This window comes from Prinia subflava, chromosome 5, assembly GCF_021018805.1.
Source record: "Prinia subflava isolate CZ2003 ecotype Zambia chromosome 5, Cam_Psub_1.2, whole genome shotgun sequence".
In the NCBI taxonomy this organism is placed as follows: domain Eukaryota; kingdom Metazoa; phylum Chordata; class Aves; order Passeriformes; family Cisticolidae; genus Prinia; species Prinia subflava.
Window position 1 is genome coordinate 25898464 of NC_086251.1, and position 20025 is coordinate 25918488.

Below are 20025 nucleotides of genomic sequence, written 5' to 3' on the forward strand. Positions count from 1 at the left end.
AGGGGAGCACAAGATATGCCTGTAAGGCTCCCTGAGAGTTATCATGTGTGTTTCAGACTGGAGAGTCAACAAAAAAAGAAAGATGGAGGCAGAAGTGAGAAGCTGAGGAGCCTGTAAGTCTATCTGGGAGCAGAAGCAGGCCAGCTTGCTCCACTGAGACCAGGACAGGACACGCAGTGCAGTGGTCACAGGGCAGCACTTCCCAAATTACCCTGCTCCACATCCTGCCCCAGAGTGATTTCATCAATTGTGCTCTTCCTCCTTTCAGCTGCACCTTGGCTGTTCCTGAGCTACAATCAAAGTGCAGATCCCTATTGCCGCTGCATGGAGCTTTTCCCACTGAGCTTTCCGTGCCTCCCCCTCTGGGAAATGCTGCTGACAGAAATACTTTGGGGATATGGAAATAAAGCAAGATACAGCTCTAGGCAGACAGGCAGCTTTCTACAAAGGGGACACAGGACAGCGAAGAGCAGGGACACTGTGGCGGGGGGAAAGCATGCGACAGAGAGGGGAGAAGGCACAGAAATAACACTACATTTGGACAGTGCAGCAGTAATATCCTGAAGTGAAGAATTAAAACAGTTCCCAGTTCAAATCATCCTGCAGTAACCTGTTCATCTCTTTGCAGAATAAGGAAAGGAAATTTAGTGGCTAAATGAAAAGGACAGCAGACTTGAGCCATAACAGAAAAGAGAAAATGCAGGCTAGGGGACAAAGGGTGTTCTGGGGACCCTTTTGAACTAGACAACCCTTGCAGGCTAAACTACAAAAATGTATGCAAGGCTGGGACACTGCAGCACTTTTAATACAGCTCCTAATTTCTCAGGGCCTAAGAAAATGATCACCTTTAAGTGTCTTCAATAGTAGCATTTATCAGTGAACTGTATTTAACAGTCTTGTAGTAATCAGTGAGTAAAATGCTATAATCAACTATCATGATGAATACACAGCACTCCCAACACCCCCCAAAGCATAGTAACAGCTATTTCATCATTCCACTTCAATACACAAACTCAGTTCACTCAACCAGTGTGTCCACCTTTAGCAAATACCTGGATCTCTTGGAGTAAAGTGACTTTCTCTGCCATTAATCCATATGAGTACATAACACACAGTTGGAGTGAAAAGATGCTCAGAAGAAATCATAAAGAACAAAGCTTCAGTGTGCACACCCATTTGCTCACTTCAACTGAAGTGTTCCCCAGGTATTGATTACACAACTACCTCCACCTTCTAAAAAATATTTCCCAGTCTCTGTCTTTACAGCACTACCTGCTTCCCCAAACCAAGAAATCAGACTACGACAGCCATCACATGATTTTCCCCAATTCCTTGATTACTATCACAGAATCTTTTCTCCTATGGTGCATAATACCAAGAATGTTGACATTTAATCTCGTATAGAAACTGAACTGAATATGATCTAGCAGTTCAATTACTTTACAACTATGTTAAATCTTCCCGACTTCTCGGCCTGACACAAACTGTGCAAGCAGATGGGCTACCACGGCTTTTGCCACACCTTGTGATGTCATTTGGTGTTTCTCTTACAGATTAAATTACTTTACATATTTTTATTTCTATTTATTATATTTTTAATATATTTAATAATTTATTTTATAAATATATTCTAAATATATTTATAATCTTAAATACTTATTTTAATTTTTATATTTATCTATGTTTTAAATAGAAATAATTTAATCTTCCAAAAGTAAAGCATGTGACAGTACATATTACATTTTTGCAAGCTTTTCAAATTATAATTTTTTTTTCCTCTTCACTTTGGATTATAAATTAATGCAACTGTCTAGCAGTTTGGAGGTCAAGACTGTGCATAAAAAAGTCCTATAACTCCCACTGGAAAGAAAAAAAAAAGAAAAAAAGAAATAACTATAAGAAAATGATGTATCAACAATCAACTGTATTGAATTCAACCACTGAAGTTCAGGTACTGCGTAATTATGTATATTATAGTTGCTTCTGTTTTCTTGTGACCTGCTGCACACTTACTCCAAAATAGATTCTGAGGTAATCAGTGGATACAAACATGGGATAAGGGTACAGTTGTAACTGAAGGCGTTACAAACATGATACTTGGCAGAGCACAGACACTCTAGAGCTCCACATTGAGCAGCGTTTGTCTCCAGAAGCACTTCCAGATGCACACCCCTCCATGCTCTCTTCCCTAATCTTCTCATTCATACAGCTACATGCATAAAAACCACAAAGACACTGATTTACATAAAATTATCTCACTCCATTTTATTTAAGATTTTCTCCTCCAGTTAGTAAAAGAAAGATGTGTCTCTCTTTATACATATGTACAGGTTCAGTTACAAAAATAGACAGCACATTCAAAGAGAAAAAAAGGCTTGGCATTTGTCTGATTCCCTCTAAATATCATATATACATGTGAATAGAAGGGGAAGGGGGAAGTCTTCATGAGTTAATTAAACATTACCTCCCCCTCAATTATCCCCTGCAAATCTGTTCAAAAATCAATCTAACTAAACTCAGTTCTGCTATTTTCAGGTGTGCAAATTAGAGGCAGAACCAACAGGAAGCACTCGCTCTACACTGTAGGACGCCAGGCAAAGGATTTGGGGTCAGAAAAAAATTATAATAATAATAATAAAAAAAAATCATCTTCCACTGTCACAGCCCAGACCTGCAACTCAACTTGCTTCTCTCAAGGGATGAAAGTGCCCTGGCAGGATAGCCTCTTAATTCCACGTGTGAGACAGAACAACTGTCCCACACCTAAATCTCAGTGCAATGCAGACAACGCTTACAGCAAAGCAAGGGGCTACGGGCAGGGTTTGTGCATCAAGAATGGGGAAGGAGCAACCAGGGAACAAGAACATGGATGGGTGCTGGCAGCACTGCCTTCTATCAGCCTCACAGGACACAGCTACCGCCCGCACACTGCGGTCAACTCAACCACGCCGGTATGTGTGATGAGCACAAGGATGAAGGGAAAACACACCGCAAGAACAGTCAATGGGATGGCTGGGATACGAGACAACTTTTTTCCCAGGATTTGGCTGGAAGAGGGAATGGCACAGTTCTCTCTCTCAGGATTGTTTTTCATTGCTCCTCTCACAGCACTGCAAGCTGCAGATCCATGCTCTGCTACAGCACAGTGAGAGAAGCAGCACAAACTCCTCCTCAGCACTTCGGTTTTCCTCCTTCTCAAGATTTGTACAAATAGGGCATTATTTTGTTTCTAAGCTTTTAAGAGTTCTGTGCACCTCAAAAATGAGAATCATTCTGAACATGGTGAGTTGTGCTGATGAGAACTCTGAAATGCAAACCAATCACTGGCCTGTGGTTTCTTCCACTGTGTGAAGCAGAGGCTGTGCTGCTGCTCTCACGAGGCCTGACAAGCACTCCCTGTATTCTGCAGCTCTAACATCTTCCTGACAAATGGTGAAAAGAGTCTGCACCCTGGAAACCACCTGAGACATCTTCCTCCAAATTTCAAGTCTTTAAAGAACCCAGAGACCCACACCAGAAGAACCTAAGAATTTTTTTGATCACACATCATCTTCAGCATAGCCCCCCATTACTGCTGCATGTTCACTGACCAGCTACCAGGACAGAAACGTCTTGTGACTCTATAGGATTCTCCTGGGGTTCAGATACTGATTTCATAGGACAAAATTAATGCTGGGCTCTGCCTCAGGCTACAAGAGAGGAAGTATATTGGTTTGACTTCAAGCACACACAGCTGCAGGATATTGCATGGAGTAGTTGGATGCTTTCTTACCCCAGACTCCCTTCCCTCCTTCTTGCAATGTCTGCAAAGATAGTTTTTTGGAATACACATAATCAAAGTGCTCACATCAACCACCCACTCCCATTGTGCTTTGATTTTCTTTCCACACATGTGCTGGACAGCAACAAGGCATTTGTTAGCATGCCTTCGACTGGCAGGGTGGTCTGCTCTGAAAGCCAACACAGTTCAGACAAGCTTTGGGGGTTCAAAATTACTACCGACCACCTGAGGTGTGGGCACCTTTGCTTTGCTTCCGAATTGAAGTTTCTGATATGAGACTGCTGGTCAGGTTTAAACTTTTGGGGGTCCCACAAACACTGTTTCCTTTGCTCAAAGGGGAGCTCAAGGGAGAAGAGGCGCTTGAAGGTCCAAAATCTGCAAGTCCGGAAGGCCGAATGATTGCTGTTTGTAGAGGGCTACTTGCAGACATGCCTAGCAACAGAAAAGAGAATCAAATTCTACATGAACATATTATTCCACTTGTGGTTCTTCAACAGCAGACAATGTATTAACAATCAGTCCTAAGACCACTCTGTATTCATGACTTATGACAGTTTAATGAAGAGGGATGTCCTTAAGATACAAAACATCTTACAGTTATACCCTGGGCTATCTTCAGCTGGTGTAAAGCTGCAGCTCAATCACCATCAGTTTAGCAAGTTTTGGAATGCAATATTGTAACTTCAACATGATGCAATGCAGCAAAAGCACAGCCATAGTCATGGCATGAACAACACTATCTGATCTGTCTAAACACCACATTAAAAAAACCCCAAAACCAACATAAAAAAGAGAAAAATATTTGGTATGAGACAATTCAAAGGGCAGATGAAACTCAAGGTCATCTGAGGTAAAACTGGCCATCCTCTCACACCCTTACCACGTCACACTTTGTATTGCCTGGACAAGCAATACCAACCACACAGCACTCTGAACCTCTCTCCTGACGGGCTGTAAGCAGCCGTCACGCAAGCTCACGCTGGCCGCGCCCCGGGCAGCCCGGTGCCCCCGTACCTTTGGAGACGTTGTACCCGTAGGCTGCGTACGCTGCCGCTGAGGCCGCCGCCGCGCCCGCCTTGGCGCCTGCCATGGCCGCTGCGCTCCCCGCTATCGACTTCCGGCTCCTGCCCTTCCCCGTGCCGCCCTTGGCGCCGCCTTTGGGGCGACCCCGGCTTCGGCTGGACTGGCCTCTTGCAGCGAGAGATGCATCTTGCATGGAGACGCCTGAACAAGGATGGAAGGTTAAACAGTGACTCGCATGCCTCACAAGGGAGTGCAGCACCAAAGCTGCCCACCAGTTACTGTAATCCTGTTCCTATGTGACATTTACAGTAACACAAGCAGCGGCCTCATGAAAAGAAATTATGTATACAAAACTCCACTCTTCAGCAACAGTATCTTATAACTGCAACTACTTGTATTATGAATCCAGCTACAAAGAGGTGAAGGATTGGAGTTCTACTTCAGGATGATGCATTTTCTGATTTGAAGATGGAGATGTAGTTATCTTCCATCTGCTGTCTCTGAAGAAACTCGTCAAGAACTATGATTCAACTTATTTCACTGTGGAAAACTACAATAATTAAAACCACTTGACATTATTTAAAATTACACTGCATTTGAAAAAATTTGCTCCAACCAGCCACTGGAGATAGAGAACTCATTATTAGCCCAACAGCAAATTCAAGGAAAAGCTTAGAGATTAATGGTTCTGTGGTTGTCTGTAATTTGGTAAAAAACTAAAGGGAAGGAGAGCCCTCCATAACATAGGAACAAAGGACACAACGTTTTGAAGTAACTAACAGAAAAGAGCTAAGTGTGGTGAATGACAGACTATAAACAGATTTCCTACCAAATCAGAAGTAACTTTGGCAATTATTTTTCCCCCAAATCTTGCCAACCCTTCATATATCCTGGGTAAAACGCAGAAAACCTATCACTTAGCCATGCAAAGTCAAGGTTAAATAAATGTTTGTAATAAATCAAGGCATGAGTACTGACCATTCACGGTGTCTGAAACTGAGCCAGTAATGGAAGCAGGAGAGTTTGTTGCCCTTGACTGAGGTGCTGAAGAAGCTGGATCATCCACAATCACAAGCATATCATTACTGCTCTCATCGGGAGGGATAGAGCCCATATGTAATTCACTGCTGATGGATATCTAAATGTGACAGAGTACAAAGCCATTAACATCTAAGGTTAGGAAAGGGTACAAAAATAGTAAGATCTTCAAAACCTGTACAATCACAAGTAACTGGTACTTGCTCTTTCCCATTTTCTCTACAATAGCAGCATAATCATGATACATCATCTGCCTGATCACACCACACTTCATTTACACACTGAGCAGCAGTAGATCTCCACCCACTATTTAATTCCAACTCATGAAAATACATGTTAAATCACGAAGTAAAAGACTAATGGGCTCAGCAGAGATTTAAGTAAATTGCTGTTCAGCTGTGCATTTTCAACTGCAAAAGAGAAAATAGGATTCTTAACCCACTATTACTGCTAATAAAGATCTTGATCAATAAAGTAACAGTACAATACAGAAATCTTAATCGACATGGCACAGAACAAAATACATTTGTTGCTAAAACCAATTTGCAGTTCTTTACAGATGAAGGAAAATAAGATGTGTGTCACTGAGAACTTTTTTTTAAATTCCAGAGGAGAAAAACCACAATAATTCAGAACCTGATGCAAGTGAGGAAGCAGAGACAGAGACACAGATGAGGATAGTGAGGGGTACTTACCAAGAATGTCAAGGAGCTATTTAAGGGATACTGTTTGGCTCAGGAGCAGTGTTTTTGCTGAGGAGGATATGGTATGGGAGAGGGCACATGGTTATAAATGTGAGCATAAGGCAGGAAAAAGGGACAGGAAAGTAGCAGAAAGTAAGTAGGACTCCAGTTAAGAGTGGAAAAATTTCATGGACTGGAAGGGAGGAAAGTCAGGGCATAAATTCACTGTAAGAAAAGGGAGGTAGAGAGTGAAGGAAGAGGGGAATAATGGTATGTCAAATAACATGAGGAGCTGTAAGGCAGCTTAGTAGCAGCTGTTGCATTTTCAATAAACTATTTTCATTTGCATGGTTCACCTTTAGGGCACATCACTTCCCCACACACTCAATGCTCTACAAGAGCTGAAGTAACAGACAGGAAGAATCTCACAAGATCTAGGGCCACAGCTGAAACAGTATGTGGGTTAAAGCAGCGATGAGTCTTACCTCACTGAAAGGACTGGGCATGGCAGAGTCTACACTAACGAAAGAGTCATCCCCATCAGCAGACAGGTTGGAGTTATCAGCTGAGGGAACAAATGGCATCACAAGGTTCATGTGCTCTTTCTTTCTCTTTCCATCCAATTCATCTTCCTTCTTCTTCTGGAATGAATGAAATAACACCAGGAATGAAAAGGCAATAAAACAGAAGAATGGGAACATGCAACCCAAAATCTCAAAATCTAGTGCTGTATTTTAACTCAAGGAATGCCACATGAAGAATTTTCCAAAACAAATTTCTGAAGGATATGGTAACAGATCCCTTAAATGTTCCTTCTTTACATTTCAGAAGGGTTTTGTTTGTTTTTCTTCATAAAATAACTGGAATGATGGAGTATTACTCTTACAAAATTACTTTTATTTCTAGTACCTTTTGGAGTGAGCTTGAAATTCTTTACCATTACACAAAATTCCTATTAATTAATGCAAGGCCTCCCTGTCTTAAAAACTCAGAATTTTCATAAACTGGTTTTAGGGATACTCTTTCAACGAAGTGATCTTCCAGTTCCACAGAAGGCTCATCGCCATATGGGTTTAATCTTTGTTTGGTGCTTCCTTTACATTCCCCTTTTGTCCTTGCAGAACAAAATCTTGATAAAGTCACCAATTAAATGATCAGTTGATTGTCAGGTTTGCTTGGACAGGCAGTACATCCCTATTTTTGAAGTTGCTAATGACTAAAATACAGGTAACTGTGTTGCTTATTTTGTAATATCCCTCTTCTGTGTAAGGAATTGCCACAGATTGACTTTCAACAGCAAAGGCAAGAAGGTTTAGTCATTAAGACTGCCTTGGCATAAAATGTTTCCACATTCCCTCACAGTGATCCTGAAGCTCTTCTAGCTCTGTTACTGACACAGGCAACCTCTCTGTATCAAAGTACCTTCTCAGCATATTTTTCCCTTTTACGTTTACGTTCCTTCACACGATTTGTTTCTTCCTGCTGTCGCTTCTCTTCTTGACGCTGACGCACTGTTGGAAAAGAAATACAAAGCTGTCACCACTGAAATGATATTTCCTATGCTTTTTTGAATCTTACTAGAAGCTCTAATTTTAACAGAGCTGGGAAGAAAAGTCAGTTGTACTGAAACTAAAACACATTGAAAACATTACTCTATTAAAACTATTGGTTTCCAAGTCACTAAAGAGTCTAATGGAAATTCTTTCAAGCAACATGAAAGACTATGCCTCTAACTTCAAAAATATGATGAAATACAGCACTTTCCCTAATACTTTTCTTGTCATGACCTACATAATTCTTGTCAAAGCTCTGTCATTCAGGAACAATGTAATGATCCTGAATGAGTGCCAATAAAAACTTAATCACATTGCCATGTCTCATTCTGCACAACCTCATTCAGCTCAGCAGTGATATCAAACTAGCTTGTACTAACAAGAGCTGGCACTACAAAAAAAGACAGGAAACAGAAGTTGTTATCAGCAATACATGTGTTTGTAGAGATAAAAACACAGATTTCATAAGGTAATTGCTTATGGGGGAATTGCTGAAACAACAATTTCGCATACATTTCTTTTCTAGTTCCTCATCATCCAGCAGAAGGCTGACCACTTCTTTTGGCTTCAAGGTGTCAGGTTTGAAATTGCCACCTGAAATCACCATTCGTTGAATCTAGAAGGAAAAAATCAAGTGAAGAAAAGGAAAAATTAGTCAAAGTAGCCATGAAACATTTCTCATTGCCCATCACTGAAAACCAGCTGCAAAAATCATGCAAGTACATCTCTCTAAGTCAGACTAGATCCAATTCCCCTATCATACCAAAGTTAGTAGCAAAATTTCAGGGTATAAATCCTGAGATATAAAGCAGAAAATTACCATCCTTAATGGAAAGTTACATTTTTTTTTAAGCATTATGTAATACACTACAAATGATAATAGTATTAATTAATATACTGCTGAACAAAACAAAACAACAACACAGCAACAGCCCTCTCAAGTATAATTCACCCATTCAAATTTTCAAGTAATTGCACAGAGGATTATGAAGATCACATTCTTAAAGGATGCAACATTTGTAGTTTCCTTGACTGAAAATTTCATCTCCATCCTGAGTCAGTGTTGCATTTTAAGCAATTCACTCAGCCTCTATTACTACAAATATATTAAAAAACCCAAAAACTAAGAAGAATTGTAACTTAACAGAAGAGAACAAGCTTTAACGTAAGGCAATGTTTCAATGATTTGGATCACCACCAAAAGACTGCACCTCATTTTCAGGCTGATATCAGGTAACTCTAGTGCAGTATCTCAGAAAAAATGGCTTCAACAAGGGAAATGTGAATATATTCAGTTGCTGCAACATCATGAGCAGCATCTGAGTAAGACAAAAGCTAGAAGAAACTCCAAGTCCACAAAACATCTGAATGTTGTATACAGCATACCTATTGCTACCAAAAACATGAATCTCCTTAGTTATTTTCTTGCCAATAAAGTATCACGAGGTTTAAAGTTCCTAGTACATTTACTGCTTGATGCTGCAGGACACTGAGGTTTTCTGGCAACCCTCACACCTCAAATAATTTCCACTTGATTACCTTCCAAATGTCTTTTTAAAAAAATCAGCTGTTGTGTAACATGAGAGGAATCAGTAACTCTGACACAGCAAAGACAGAAACCCTAAAGAAGCCTGAGTAGTTTCACTGCAACATAAGAACTAGTTTTCATGAAGTCATACTGTAAATAATTAGCTTTGTTCCAGTTCATATAATGTCACTGGACTGCTGCTGTTAGAGACACATATTTGAACAAAGACACTTCCTTTTGCTTTCTGTGCTGTCTCCCTGCAGACATTTTCCTGTCTCTTTACTGACATTGATACCCTTCCTGTAACCCCTTGTCCCAGGTGAGTTCCTCATTCCCACCTCGCTCTTCTCCTTTGCCCGCTGCAGGATGCGCTCCTCAATGGTGCCTTTGCAAATCAAGCGGTACACGGTGACTTGTTTGGTCTGACCCAGCCTGTGGGCCCGGTCCATGGCCTGCTGGTCTACTGTTGGGTTCCAGTCACTGTCATAGAAAATTACCTGCAGGGCAACACCAGAAGGGTTAAATAGGAACATACATTTAGAGCACCTCGTGATTAAACAAACAGAAATCTGTAACAATAAAAATTCAGTCGTGTTTCACAGAATTACAGCCCCTCTGTAGGCTGTGTTAAACTAGCCTTGCCCGGTCCTTCCATTGTATTTCAAGTGAATTCAAACTAACTGACACTATGAATGTTTCAACATCCACAGAAGGTCTTTAATATCTTCTTAAACAGACCTGATTGGGAGGCACAAAATTCCTAAGTTTGTTATCACATTAATTCACTATCAGGCAATTAATTATAGACTAATCACATCATGGACACACTTTAGTGTTACTTGCCATCATATCAGAATTTCATGCAAAAAACTAATACTACAATTTTTATTCAAAACCTAGATAAAGTCTAACATTTCTAGTACTTTAACTATAAAAACCCGAAATGCCACATAAAATTAATATTGCACTATCACTCTAATAGTACTTTATGCACAATAAGCATCAAAACCAAGAGCATTTTAAAAAATTTTAGACAGCAAAATAAAGTATTACACAGAAAAACACAGACGTAAAAGTGCTCGTGCAAGGAGCCTGCCTGAGCTTCCATCTGTTTATTTCTTCTTTTAAACTCTGGAAATCTACAGATACTTGTTTTCTTCTGATTTCTTGTGACTGACAGCAAGACATGATAGGATTTTTTTGATTCAGAGATTTTTGGTTTTGTGTGACTACAGACTTGAGGTCAAATCTGCAAGCACACCAGGTGCAGGTTAGAAGTACAAGAATAGCTGTTAATGAAAAGATGAATGGCTCATCATTATTCCTTCCCTAGTGATTAGTGGCAGCTGCTCCAGAGAGCAAATCCTTGTAATTCACCTAAATCAGTCTGTCTTTACACCTCAGGGGAAGAAATTTATCCTTCCTGAGTAGCTGATCCTCAACTACAAATGGTTTCCTACTTTTGAAGGCATTGTTTCATTCCTCTGGGCACAGAAAAAGGGATAACTGATAACTACTCCACGGGTTCCTTTGCAACTGAACCTTAGGAGCAAAGGGTCATTCACAGAGTGAATGCTGTTTCATCTGAGTGTCATTTGCACCTGTAAACCCCTTCAGTAATCCAGCTCCTTTCTGGACTCTGGTACTGAAGTATGCGTGGAGTGGGAAGGAATTTTGAATGGTAACCAAAACCTGTGTACCAAAATGTCCAATATTCTACAACTCTATCATCAAGATAGTATCACATTGCGAGTAACAAAGTGAACGGGCTACGCAATTTCAAATTGTGAATGGCAGTACTAAAAACATTGATCAGTATGGGCAAGAGAGTGCCAACCTTCACACAGAATGACCGACTTTCCCACGTAAATTGTTACCAAATTTCACCTACCGTATCTGCAGCTGTAAGGTTAATGCCCAAGCCTCCAGCTCTTGTACTTAACAAGAACACAAAAATATCATTCCTGTAGAAGAAAGAGATTAAACCCCCTTATTTTGTGCATGAACAAGGAATAACCACAGAAGCAATTTTTTGACCCATCTGAAGCAATCAGGGCTATTTCTATTACTTGAACAGTCAAAATGCTTTGTGCAGTTCATTCGTGGTCAAAGGAAAAAACCATGAGAGAATGAAAGAAGGTAATCTACAAATGAGGACTATAATATTGAACATGTAACCATGTAAGCATTCAATTTGCAATAGCAGTTTATTAATCTGTATCAAAGCAAACAAGGGCTTCTTTATCTTGCCCACACCGGAAATAAGGTTTCATATAGACAAAGAACAATCTGTTTCACAGAACTGACCCAATGTTAAAGACATCTTACTTTAACGATGTTCAACTGATAAAAAATAAAAATAAAAGTCAAAACTCTGTAGATGCAAGTTTTGTTCTACATTTGGTGCTTTGAACAGAACAAACAAGGAGACAAGTCTATATGTAGCATGACCAAGTACTAATGAAAACTCAAGTGATAACAGCAAAATCAAAGTTTCTGCTGAGGTTGTGAACTGCAGTAGTGTCTCTGTAGGGTCAGCAGTATTTAGAAGTGTTCAACACCTTATGGATCTGTGAAGGCTGACACAAACCAAGCAGACAGTACACTAGTAAGGACTCCAAAGACACCGACACATTGTCCCTCTCGGCTTAAGAGAATATACAGGTTGCAATGCCACATCCTTTTGGTACCACACTGTCTGAACAACTTGGCAAATGTAAAATCAGTAAAGTACCAAAAACTCTTGCTGAATGAATGGGAAAGAACTAAAACCAAGCTGTCAATCTTCAGACTTCATCTGCAGGTAACAAAGCCAAAGGAGTCAACAGGTGCACTGAAGGTAATCCTTGGCCAGGTAACCCCTTCTCTTGTGACAATAGTGGGATGTGTGTACAGACACCTGAACATCCAGCTGTGAAATGCTTCTGCATGTGCCATGTGGGAAAGTGGACAGAGCCACAGACTACGTGAACAAATTATCATCCCACAGCCATATATTTTCAGCACCTTGCAAGGATATCCTGCAGAACAGTTTAGTCTCAGTCATGCTTTTTTTCCTGGAAATATTTCTCATACGTAAATCATATATAGGAGGAACTCAACTAATGTTTTAATAGGAATTCTTGTTTAGACTGGCTGACCTACATTTCAAAGGGATTTCCTGCTGAAATTTTTATTTTTCTTCAGTTGTTTTATTTGTTATTAAAAACAAATTCTGTTCATTAATAAAACCATTTTTTTAACTTCTTTTGGTTAAAGGACCTTACAACGGGAGGAAGCATCAGGATTCCAGGAGGACATCATAACCTGCAAGGAACTTATTTCTGACACCTGGAAAAAGGCAGAAGGAAAGGTACTCCATGGTCCTTCTCACTTACTTCTGTGCATGTTCAAGATCACTGGAAGATTCATCATTCCACACAGTCCTTCAGGACTGTCAGCCTCGTGAACCAGTGACCTGAAAGGCCTTGACTCCTATCTTCAGCTACAATACTTTGGGACCACTAACATAAGGAATTTTCTCAAATTTAGAATGTTGCTTTCCCCCTGCAATAAACAACTATCTATGAGCCTAACTCCACTGAAATAGGAGAGTGACCTTCTTACAAGCTCACATAAACATACAGGAAGGATAACCTTACTGTGAACTACCGTACCAAAATGACATCATATCAACCCATGCCTCATTATTAAAAGGAAACTTAATAACCATAAACTCAATTATTATAAGTAATGCACCCTGATTTGCTTATTAAAATTGTGAGGATCCATTTTGGTTTACTAAATAAGAAGAGTTACCCTACCTTTCTAGCTAATAAAATCCCCATTTTATTTTTTGTTATGTAGTTTAAAGTTTCTTAGTAAAATATGGTTATGTGGTTTGTTTTGCAGAAAACTATGTCACTTTCAATACTCTAGCATATGTAAGATTTTCAGTCTCATCTTTTTAGTGCCAATTGTCAAAACATTTAAGAACCACTGGACATCTGCTGCTTTTCTATTGAGCTCCTTTTTAAGCAACAGCCTATTTCCATTGGCAAGAAAGTACAATAAGTAGCTACACTAGAACTGCTTCCAGTACTCTTTCGCAGATTCATATCAACACCACTGACTACTGGTCAGCAAACCACCAAGAAACTGTTTCAGATAAATGAGGTCAATTTGATACAAGGAATGAAAAGTGCAGATTTCATTTATTTCCATTACATCTTACACCAATTTTCTAGGTACCTGTATTTTAGCACAAATACACCTTGCAAAATACATTACCTGTTCTGAAAATCTGCTACCATATCCCTTCGTTCAGAAATCTTTGAAGAGCCATCCAATCTCATGTAGGTATGCTTCCTATAAACCATGTATTCCTGCAAAGAACATGCACCAAAATAATACAGTTGTTCTTAAAACTGTTCAATCTTGATACTTTCAGAATCCCCCCTACACACAACAAAAGCAGGATTGCTAATTACAACAAGGTTCCATAAACATCATCAACAAATGTTCTGTAAGCAATACTTAGTAATAATACAATCCAGAAATTAAAGCTACTCAATCATGTCAGCTTCTGCATTTTATGTAAGAGATAAATGACAATGTCAGTTCAGAGTTGGGGATACATCTGTTGCACTGCAGATGTGGTATATGTCTTCTCCTATAAATAAAGAGGTAAACAAAAATCTCTAAAATTCGAAGTTTATTTCCACAGAGTCTAAATTTTTACTAAATCCCAAGTTTTTACTGTCCAAGCAAACCTTTCCAAACAAAATAACTGTACTTGCTCCTTGTTGATTTTATACCATTTGACTGGTGGTTTTAAAAACCTGGTGCTGTATAACGTCTGTCCAGGCTTTATCTCAGCAGTGAAGAGCCTGTGAATCTCTAGCATATGAGAACACTGAACATTACACCGGTGTGTCAGCCCACAGCTCCTGCCAAGCAGCGGAACTGAAACCACTGCCTGAGACACAAATCAAATGGCATCAGCTAGAAATGTTGTAAGGAAAGGCTTTTTCCACTGAGACACATTTTTCATGCTCTAAGGTTCTCAGCATTTTTGATACCTGTGCAATTATCAATAAAATCTGAATTACATACAAAGCTCAAATAACCACAGAGTTTCTCTGGAAAGATATCCTCTGGGATGCTTAAACAATGGGATCTTGGCTTGGCTGACAAGATGCAACACCTACTGGCTGCGTGAATTAGGTTTAACCATGCTGGTGCATGAGTCTTTTTGAGTTGCTGTGAGTGCAAATGAAGACAGAAAGGAACAGATAGTGCTTTAGCAGCAAGAAGTGTTGTATTCATCTTGCTCCAAGACACAGTGCTAAGCAGACACAGAACTGATGTGCTGTGAAAAGACATGGCAGTGCTTGCACTCTAATGAACTTTCTGATAGTTATCACATCCTGTTCTCCTTTTCACCTATCCTTCAGGGCTCCTGATCCCTTTGTGTTCTGCAGAAATGGTGAAAGAGCTGCCATATTATAAGGAAACTAAGAAAAAGACTGAATGTCCTAGAGTGACTTTATGATGCTTGTATCCCCAACTGTCTGTTCTGTTTATGCTGGATATTAAGTTCTGCACCTTTAAGACTGGTTCTGAGAGCAAACAGGAAGAAAAATGATGCTTCCTGATGCAGAAGAAGCAAGCTTCAACATGAGGCAGACGAAAGAGAAAATCAGGTAAATGAAACAGTGTGGAAATGGCCAAATCCACACTTGGACTACCCCTATGAAACAGAGCTCATGGCTAGTAGGATTTCTGGAGTACAACAGCAGTTCAAAGTAGAGAACAGCTCCTTCGCCACACAGATGAACAAATCCTAATTAACTATTAATTTATTCAATTTCTATGATGGGTTTCTGTCACCAACTAAAACCAGAGAGATAGAGTTGTCAGTTAGGTACTATACCACCTTTTCTCCAGATTAGATCAATTCTTTTACTATTATCTCAAGAACCTTTTCCTTTCACTTTTTTGTTACTGCCTTTATCTGCCTTTATGATGATTCAACCTTTTGACCTTAATTTAGTCTTCCCTCATCTGTTAACCATCTTTTCATTATCTGTCTTCTAAACAAACTTCAGTACAAAGAGAGAACAACTTCTTTCATTCCATCAGGTGCATTTATCCTTATTCAAGACTTCAGACATTTTCACAAAGGCACAAAGTGCAAAAGAACAAGTTACTGTACTCCTGCAGTACTGGCATTTATTCCCCCAGGTCTGCAAAATAGCTCTGTACATTAGCCCTTAGCTAACCATCTAACATGTTCTGGTCTGCCTCCATCCACCTTCCTCTGATCAAGGTGGATATTCACAGTAGAGTAACAGTGTCCATATGAAACACTCTTTTGCCACAAATTGGTTTTGTGCAGGACTTGCCCAAATATTAACAGTACACTCTCTCAATTCAGAAAAAAAAAGTTTAAAAAAATTCCACATTGCAATTCATACTACACTGCTCAGCAGTTCAGTGTTCTGACCACTCATAGAAATGGCATTTTTAGCTAAAGAGAGAAACCTGATGGAAAAGAAGATATTTAGAAGTAAATATACCTGGCCTCTACTGCAACTGTGGAAGGCACTTGATGCCTGCTCGTTTTTCTAGTTCCCCACAAGGAATGATAGAGTGGAGTGGGGGAAGCCTCACAGGGAGGCTTCAGGTCTCATAGAGAGATCTTTGTATTAGACCAGCTTGAAAAATCTACCTGCCAGTCTTGTTTAGTGTAAGGGGTCACCAAGCCAGCAGAAGGATCAGTCTAAGACAAACAATGAAACTCTTGGAACAGAGCACCTACACAGGAAACAAACAACACACAGTGACCTGAGTACGGTAAGAATGCAGCAGAATGCAGCTGCTAAAGCCAGTGCTCTTCTGGGCTTCCACACTGATACTTTCTCACGAAAATGTTTTCTCTTCATATTATTTCACAGACTAAATTGAGTACTCCTATGTTTTCACACAACTCATTAACTTTTGGTAGAGTGTAAGCAAGATGTTTTACTTCATGCAGAACATAATTCAGCTCCTCATCTCATGAATACAATCTGATCCCCACTGAAACCATAAACAATTACTCTTACAGAAGAAAGAAATCACATGGAGAAAAACAAACAAAATCTTAAAAAGTGTAAGAGACACATCTGCATGAAAAAAAATACTGAAATTATAATTTCTCCTATTCTGTTGAAAGAAAATAATTTTCCTCTTTGTATTTATATCTGCCATTTTATAATGGCTGAACTACGCAGCAGCTCTTCAGCTGAAGCTACATAAAACAAACATGGTTTTACAACTTTGTAAACAATGTGCTTTGTGCTCTCTGCCCTGCACAGATTAAGTTAGCACAATATATTCCAAATACTGCTAAAAAGGACATCCTGTGATTTTTCATATTCAAGCAGGCAGATATATGTTGACAGATAAAAAAAAAAGTATCTACAGATATATAGCTTTTGTAAGCATTTTCTTATTAATTGAGTTCTTGATTTTTAGCTTGCTTAACTTCAGCTTCTGTTATTTGAGTGGGGAGAAAGAAAAACAGATGACTTAGTAGGTGGCTTATTTGGATAATAAAACACAAGTGAAGTTGACCATTCAAGAGATGGAATAGCAAAATGGTGTGCTCACAAGCCTTTCAAATGGAACGCTAAGAGAAAAGACAGAAGCACTAAACAGCTTTATGAGCTTCATGGTGTAATGCAGGGTATCAACAAACCTACACCATGTCCAATGTTTGCCAAAAAAAGAGGCATATAAAGCAATGCTAGGCAAAGTGCCAACACACAGAATTGCAGCCGTGCAAGTTCTGTTTTTCCTCACAGCAGCAAAAACAAAATTCAGCTTGTGATTTGTTATTGAACTATTAACTGCTGACATTAAAATACTCTCCTGTTCATACAGAACTCATGACTTAGGCAGCTATTGATTCAGAATTCTCACTTTTTCTCTTCAGTTTATTGTGGAGAAGACAGTATCCTACCCTTTGATATCATGGCTACTCATCAAAAAAGATTTATTTTTCCTCTTCAGAGGCAGAATGTTTGTTTTTGAATTATAAGTTATGACTTCATTCCTTACTTCTTTCCTATCCCATATGTCAGAGAACCTCTTAATGTTTACAAAACTTCTGCAGAGGAATCAGGTATTAGAGGGAAATGGTAAGAGTCTATGAAATTACAAGCAACATACTGTAAAATCTACCACTGTTCTCATCCTTCCTTCAAATAAAAGGGCATGTTGGCACCAAATGAAAAAAGAAGGAAGAAGTTCAAACCAGAAAAAGAGGATAATTAAGCCACACAACCCCTTGCCACAGAGCAGTGCAAGTGCCAACACCTAACAAGTGTCTTGGGTTATGTAACCAAAAATATGTGTATTCTATTTCATCTGTTGAAACCAGCTGGGGAGATGGTTGTTGGTTTTTTTTCCCTTTATCTCTTGTAACTCCAGGGGGGAGGAGGGCAGATGCCTTCTGATAATAGGCCAGGTGTTAAAACCAGGTGGGGCAGTGTTTCTTATCTCTTCCACCACTGTCCACCCTCTGGGGAGGATATCTTCTGTTAATGGGCCATTAAGGCTCACCACTGACATGACACATTACACCATCCCACTGTAAGATGCTCTACCCCCTTGGGGAAGCCAGCTGTTCCTACCAAGATAAAAACTGAGCTGTAGGAACACCAAGCATCCACTTTCCCACTGTATTCTCAGAGGAAGACTGGACTCACCTCACCGCCACTACAGGACCATCTCTACTCCAACAGAACCACATCTGTCACTCCAGGAGGACTTGACTGGACTGCCTCCAACACCCTGACAACAGGGTGCCAGGCCATATTCCTGACTCCATCAGGGTTTTCTAGGACTCTTGTTGGTTTGCTTGCTTATTTTTTTTTGTATTACTGCATTTGCATTTTTAATATTCCTAGTAAGGAACTGCTACTCCTATTCTTTTTTTTTTTTTTTTGCCTGAAAGCTCCTAATTGCAAAACTATTAATTTGGAGGGAGGGGGCTTTACATTCTCCATTCCAAGGGAAACTCCAGTTTTCCCTGACAGATACCTGTCTTTCCAAACCAAGACACAAGGTGTCAGGATGCAAATGAACAACTTCATGGAAGAAGAATCCACATTGGACTACTGTTTATATAGGAAGCATACTTTGTTCAGAAATCCCTTGAACTGCAAACTGCTGGAAATTAAGGGAGTAAGGGTGAAGTACCACTACTCTTGTGCATTTTCCCCATACCATCTCCTGTTATACACTGCTATCAGTAGAACACTAGGTTGGACCTTTGGTCTAACTTTCTATGGCAGTTCATATAATTCATATTAATGCACTAGCTGGGTATCCTCTGATATAGTAATTTTATGTCAGGTTTCCTGGATCCAAATCATTGTACTTTCTCCAAAACAGTGTTGCTGAATCTCCACCTTCATAATTTGTCAGCTATAGCTCTCCTACCTCCAGTAAGTCAATCATCCGTGTCATCTGCGAGTAAATGAGAACTCTGTGTCCTTGAGATTTCAGCCGTGTCAACAGAAGATCAAGAGCATGAAGTTTTCCACTGTCAGTGATCAGACTCTCTTTATCTAAAAAGAAATGGAAGAAAAGCAGGTAACTAATAAAGCAAACCTGGATACATGCAACAAATTATCTTTTAAGTTTTCCTAGCACTTCACTGCATTACAATAGCTGAAGTAAGGAAGTGTGATGGAATAAACTGTAACATCCCTTCTGGCTGATACTTAAAATCACAATGGTAACAATATCTTTTGTTTGCTGTGATGGGATCATATGTATATGCTCTACCTGGCAAAATCTCATTATAGACTGATCTCAAGTACATGCTCAATCCTTTTTTTGGACAGCCATATCCCTCATCTAAGGTTTTATTCTGAGCAGATCAACAAGCGCTGTATGCCCTGACACTCGAAGAATTATTTTCCAGTTCACACATGAAAATGCTGTCCTTTGCACATTGGCTGCTACCTGCTGCTGAGCTTTAGACTTATCCTCTGCAGATCAAACCCGTCACTGTCCCAGAAAACAACAGTTGTCTAAGTCACTGTAAGCAACAATCTCCTCACAGCACTGCCTTGTTCTTCTCTGCCCTCTCCTTTTTTTTTTTTTTTTTCCTTTGTTTTGTTTAAGAAATGTTTCCAGATGGCAATCTTTTCAGTCACTTCAGATTTTATACTTCATGTCCTCTTTATTTCAGCACTGCTCATGAAGTATTTTTCAGGAAGGAGATCTTCCTGTTTGTACATTCTGTACATAAACTTCAGTAAACAATACTGTTGAAAGAGGATGAAGAGAAATTTTCTTCCAAAAAATTATCTGTTGGAAAGGCCATTGATGATGCTCTATTCCTCTGGATGTCTTAGGTTTACAGCCAAAACGGAAAGCTGA

General features: G+C 39.6%; 1 protein-coding gene across 2 annotated transcripts in view; it reads right to left on the reverse strand.

Annotated features, from left to right (window-relative positions):
• Positions 1-2239: 2239 nt before the first annotated feature.
• The window catches only part of INO80 (INO80 complex ATPase subunit), a 65209-nt gene continuing 47423 nt past the window's right edge, over positions 2240-20025 (reverse strand). For both annotated transcript variants that reach the window (XM_063398523.1, XM_063398524.1), the window contains exons 27-36: positions 19078-19205; positions 13876-13970; positions 11498-11570; positions 9945-10103; positions 8592-8694; positions 7948-8036; positions 7011-7166; positions 5783-5942; positions 4796-5005; positions 2240-4213 (exon numbers count right to left, since the gene is read on the reverse strand). In XM_063398523.1, the coding sequence (XP_063254593.1) occupies positions 3996-4213; positions 4796-5005; positions 5783-5942; positions 7011-7166; positions 7948-8036; positions 8592-8694; positions 9945-10103; positions 11498-11570; positions 13876-13970; positions 19078-19205 (1391 nt within the window). In that variant the 3' untranslated portion in view covers positions 2240-3995. The remainder of the gene's footprint in view (positions 4214-4795; positions 5006-5782; positions 5943-7010; positions 7167-7947; positions 8037-8591; positions 8695-9944; positions 10104-11497; positions 11571-13875; positions 13971-19077; positions 19206-20025) is intronic.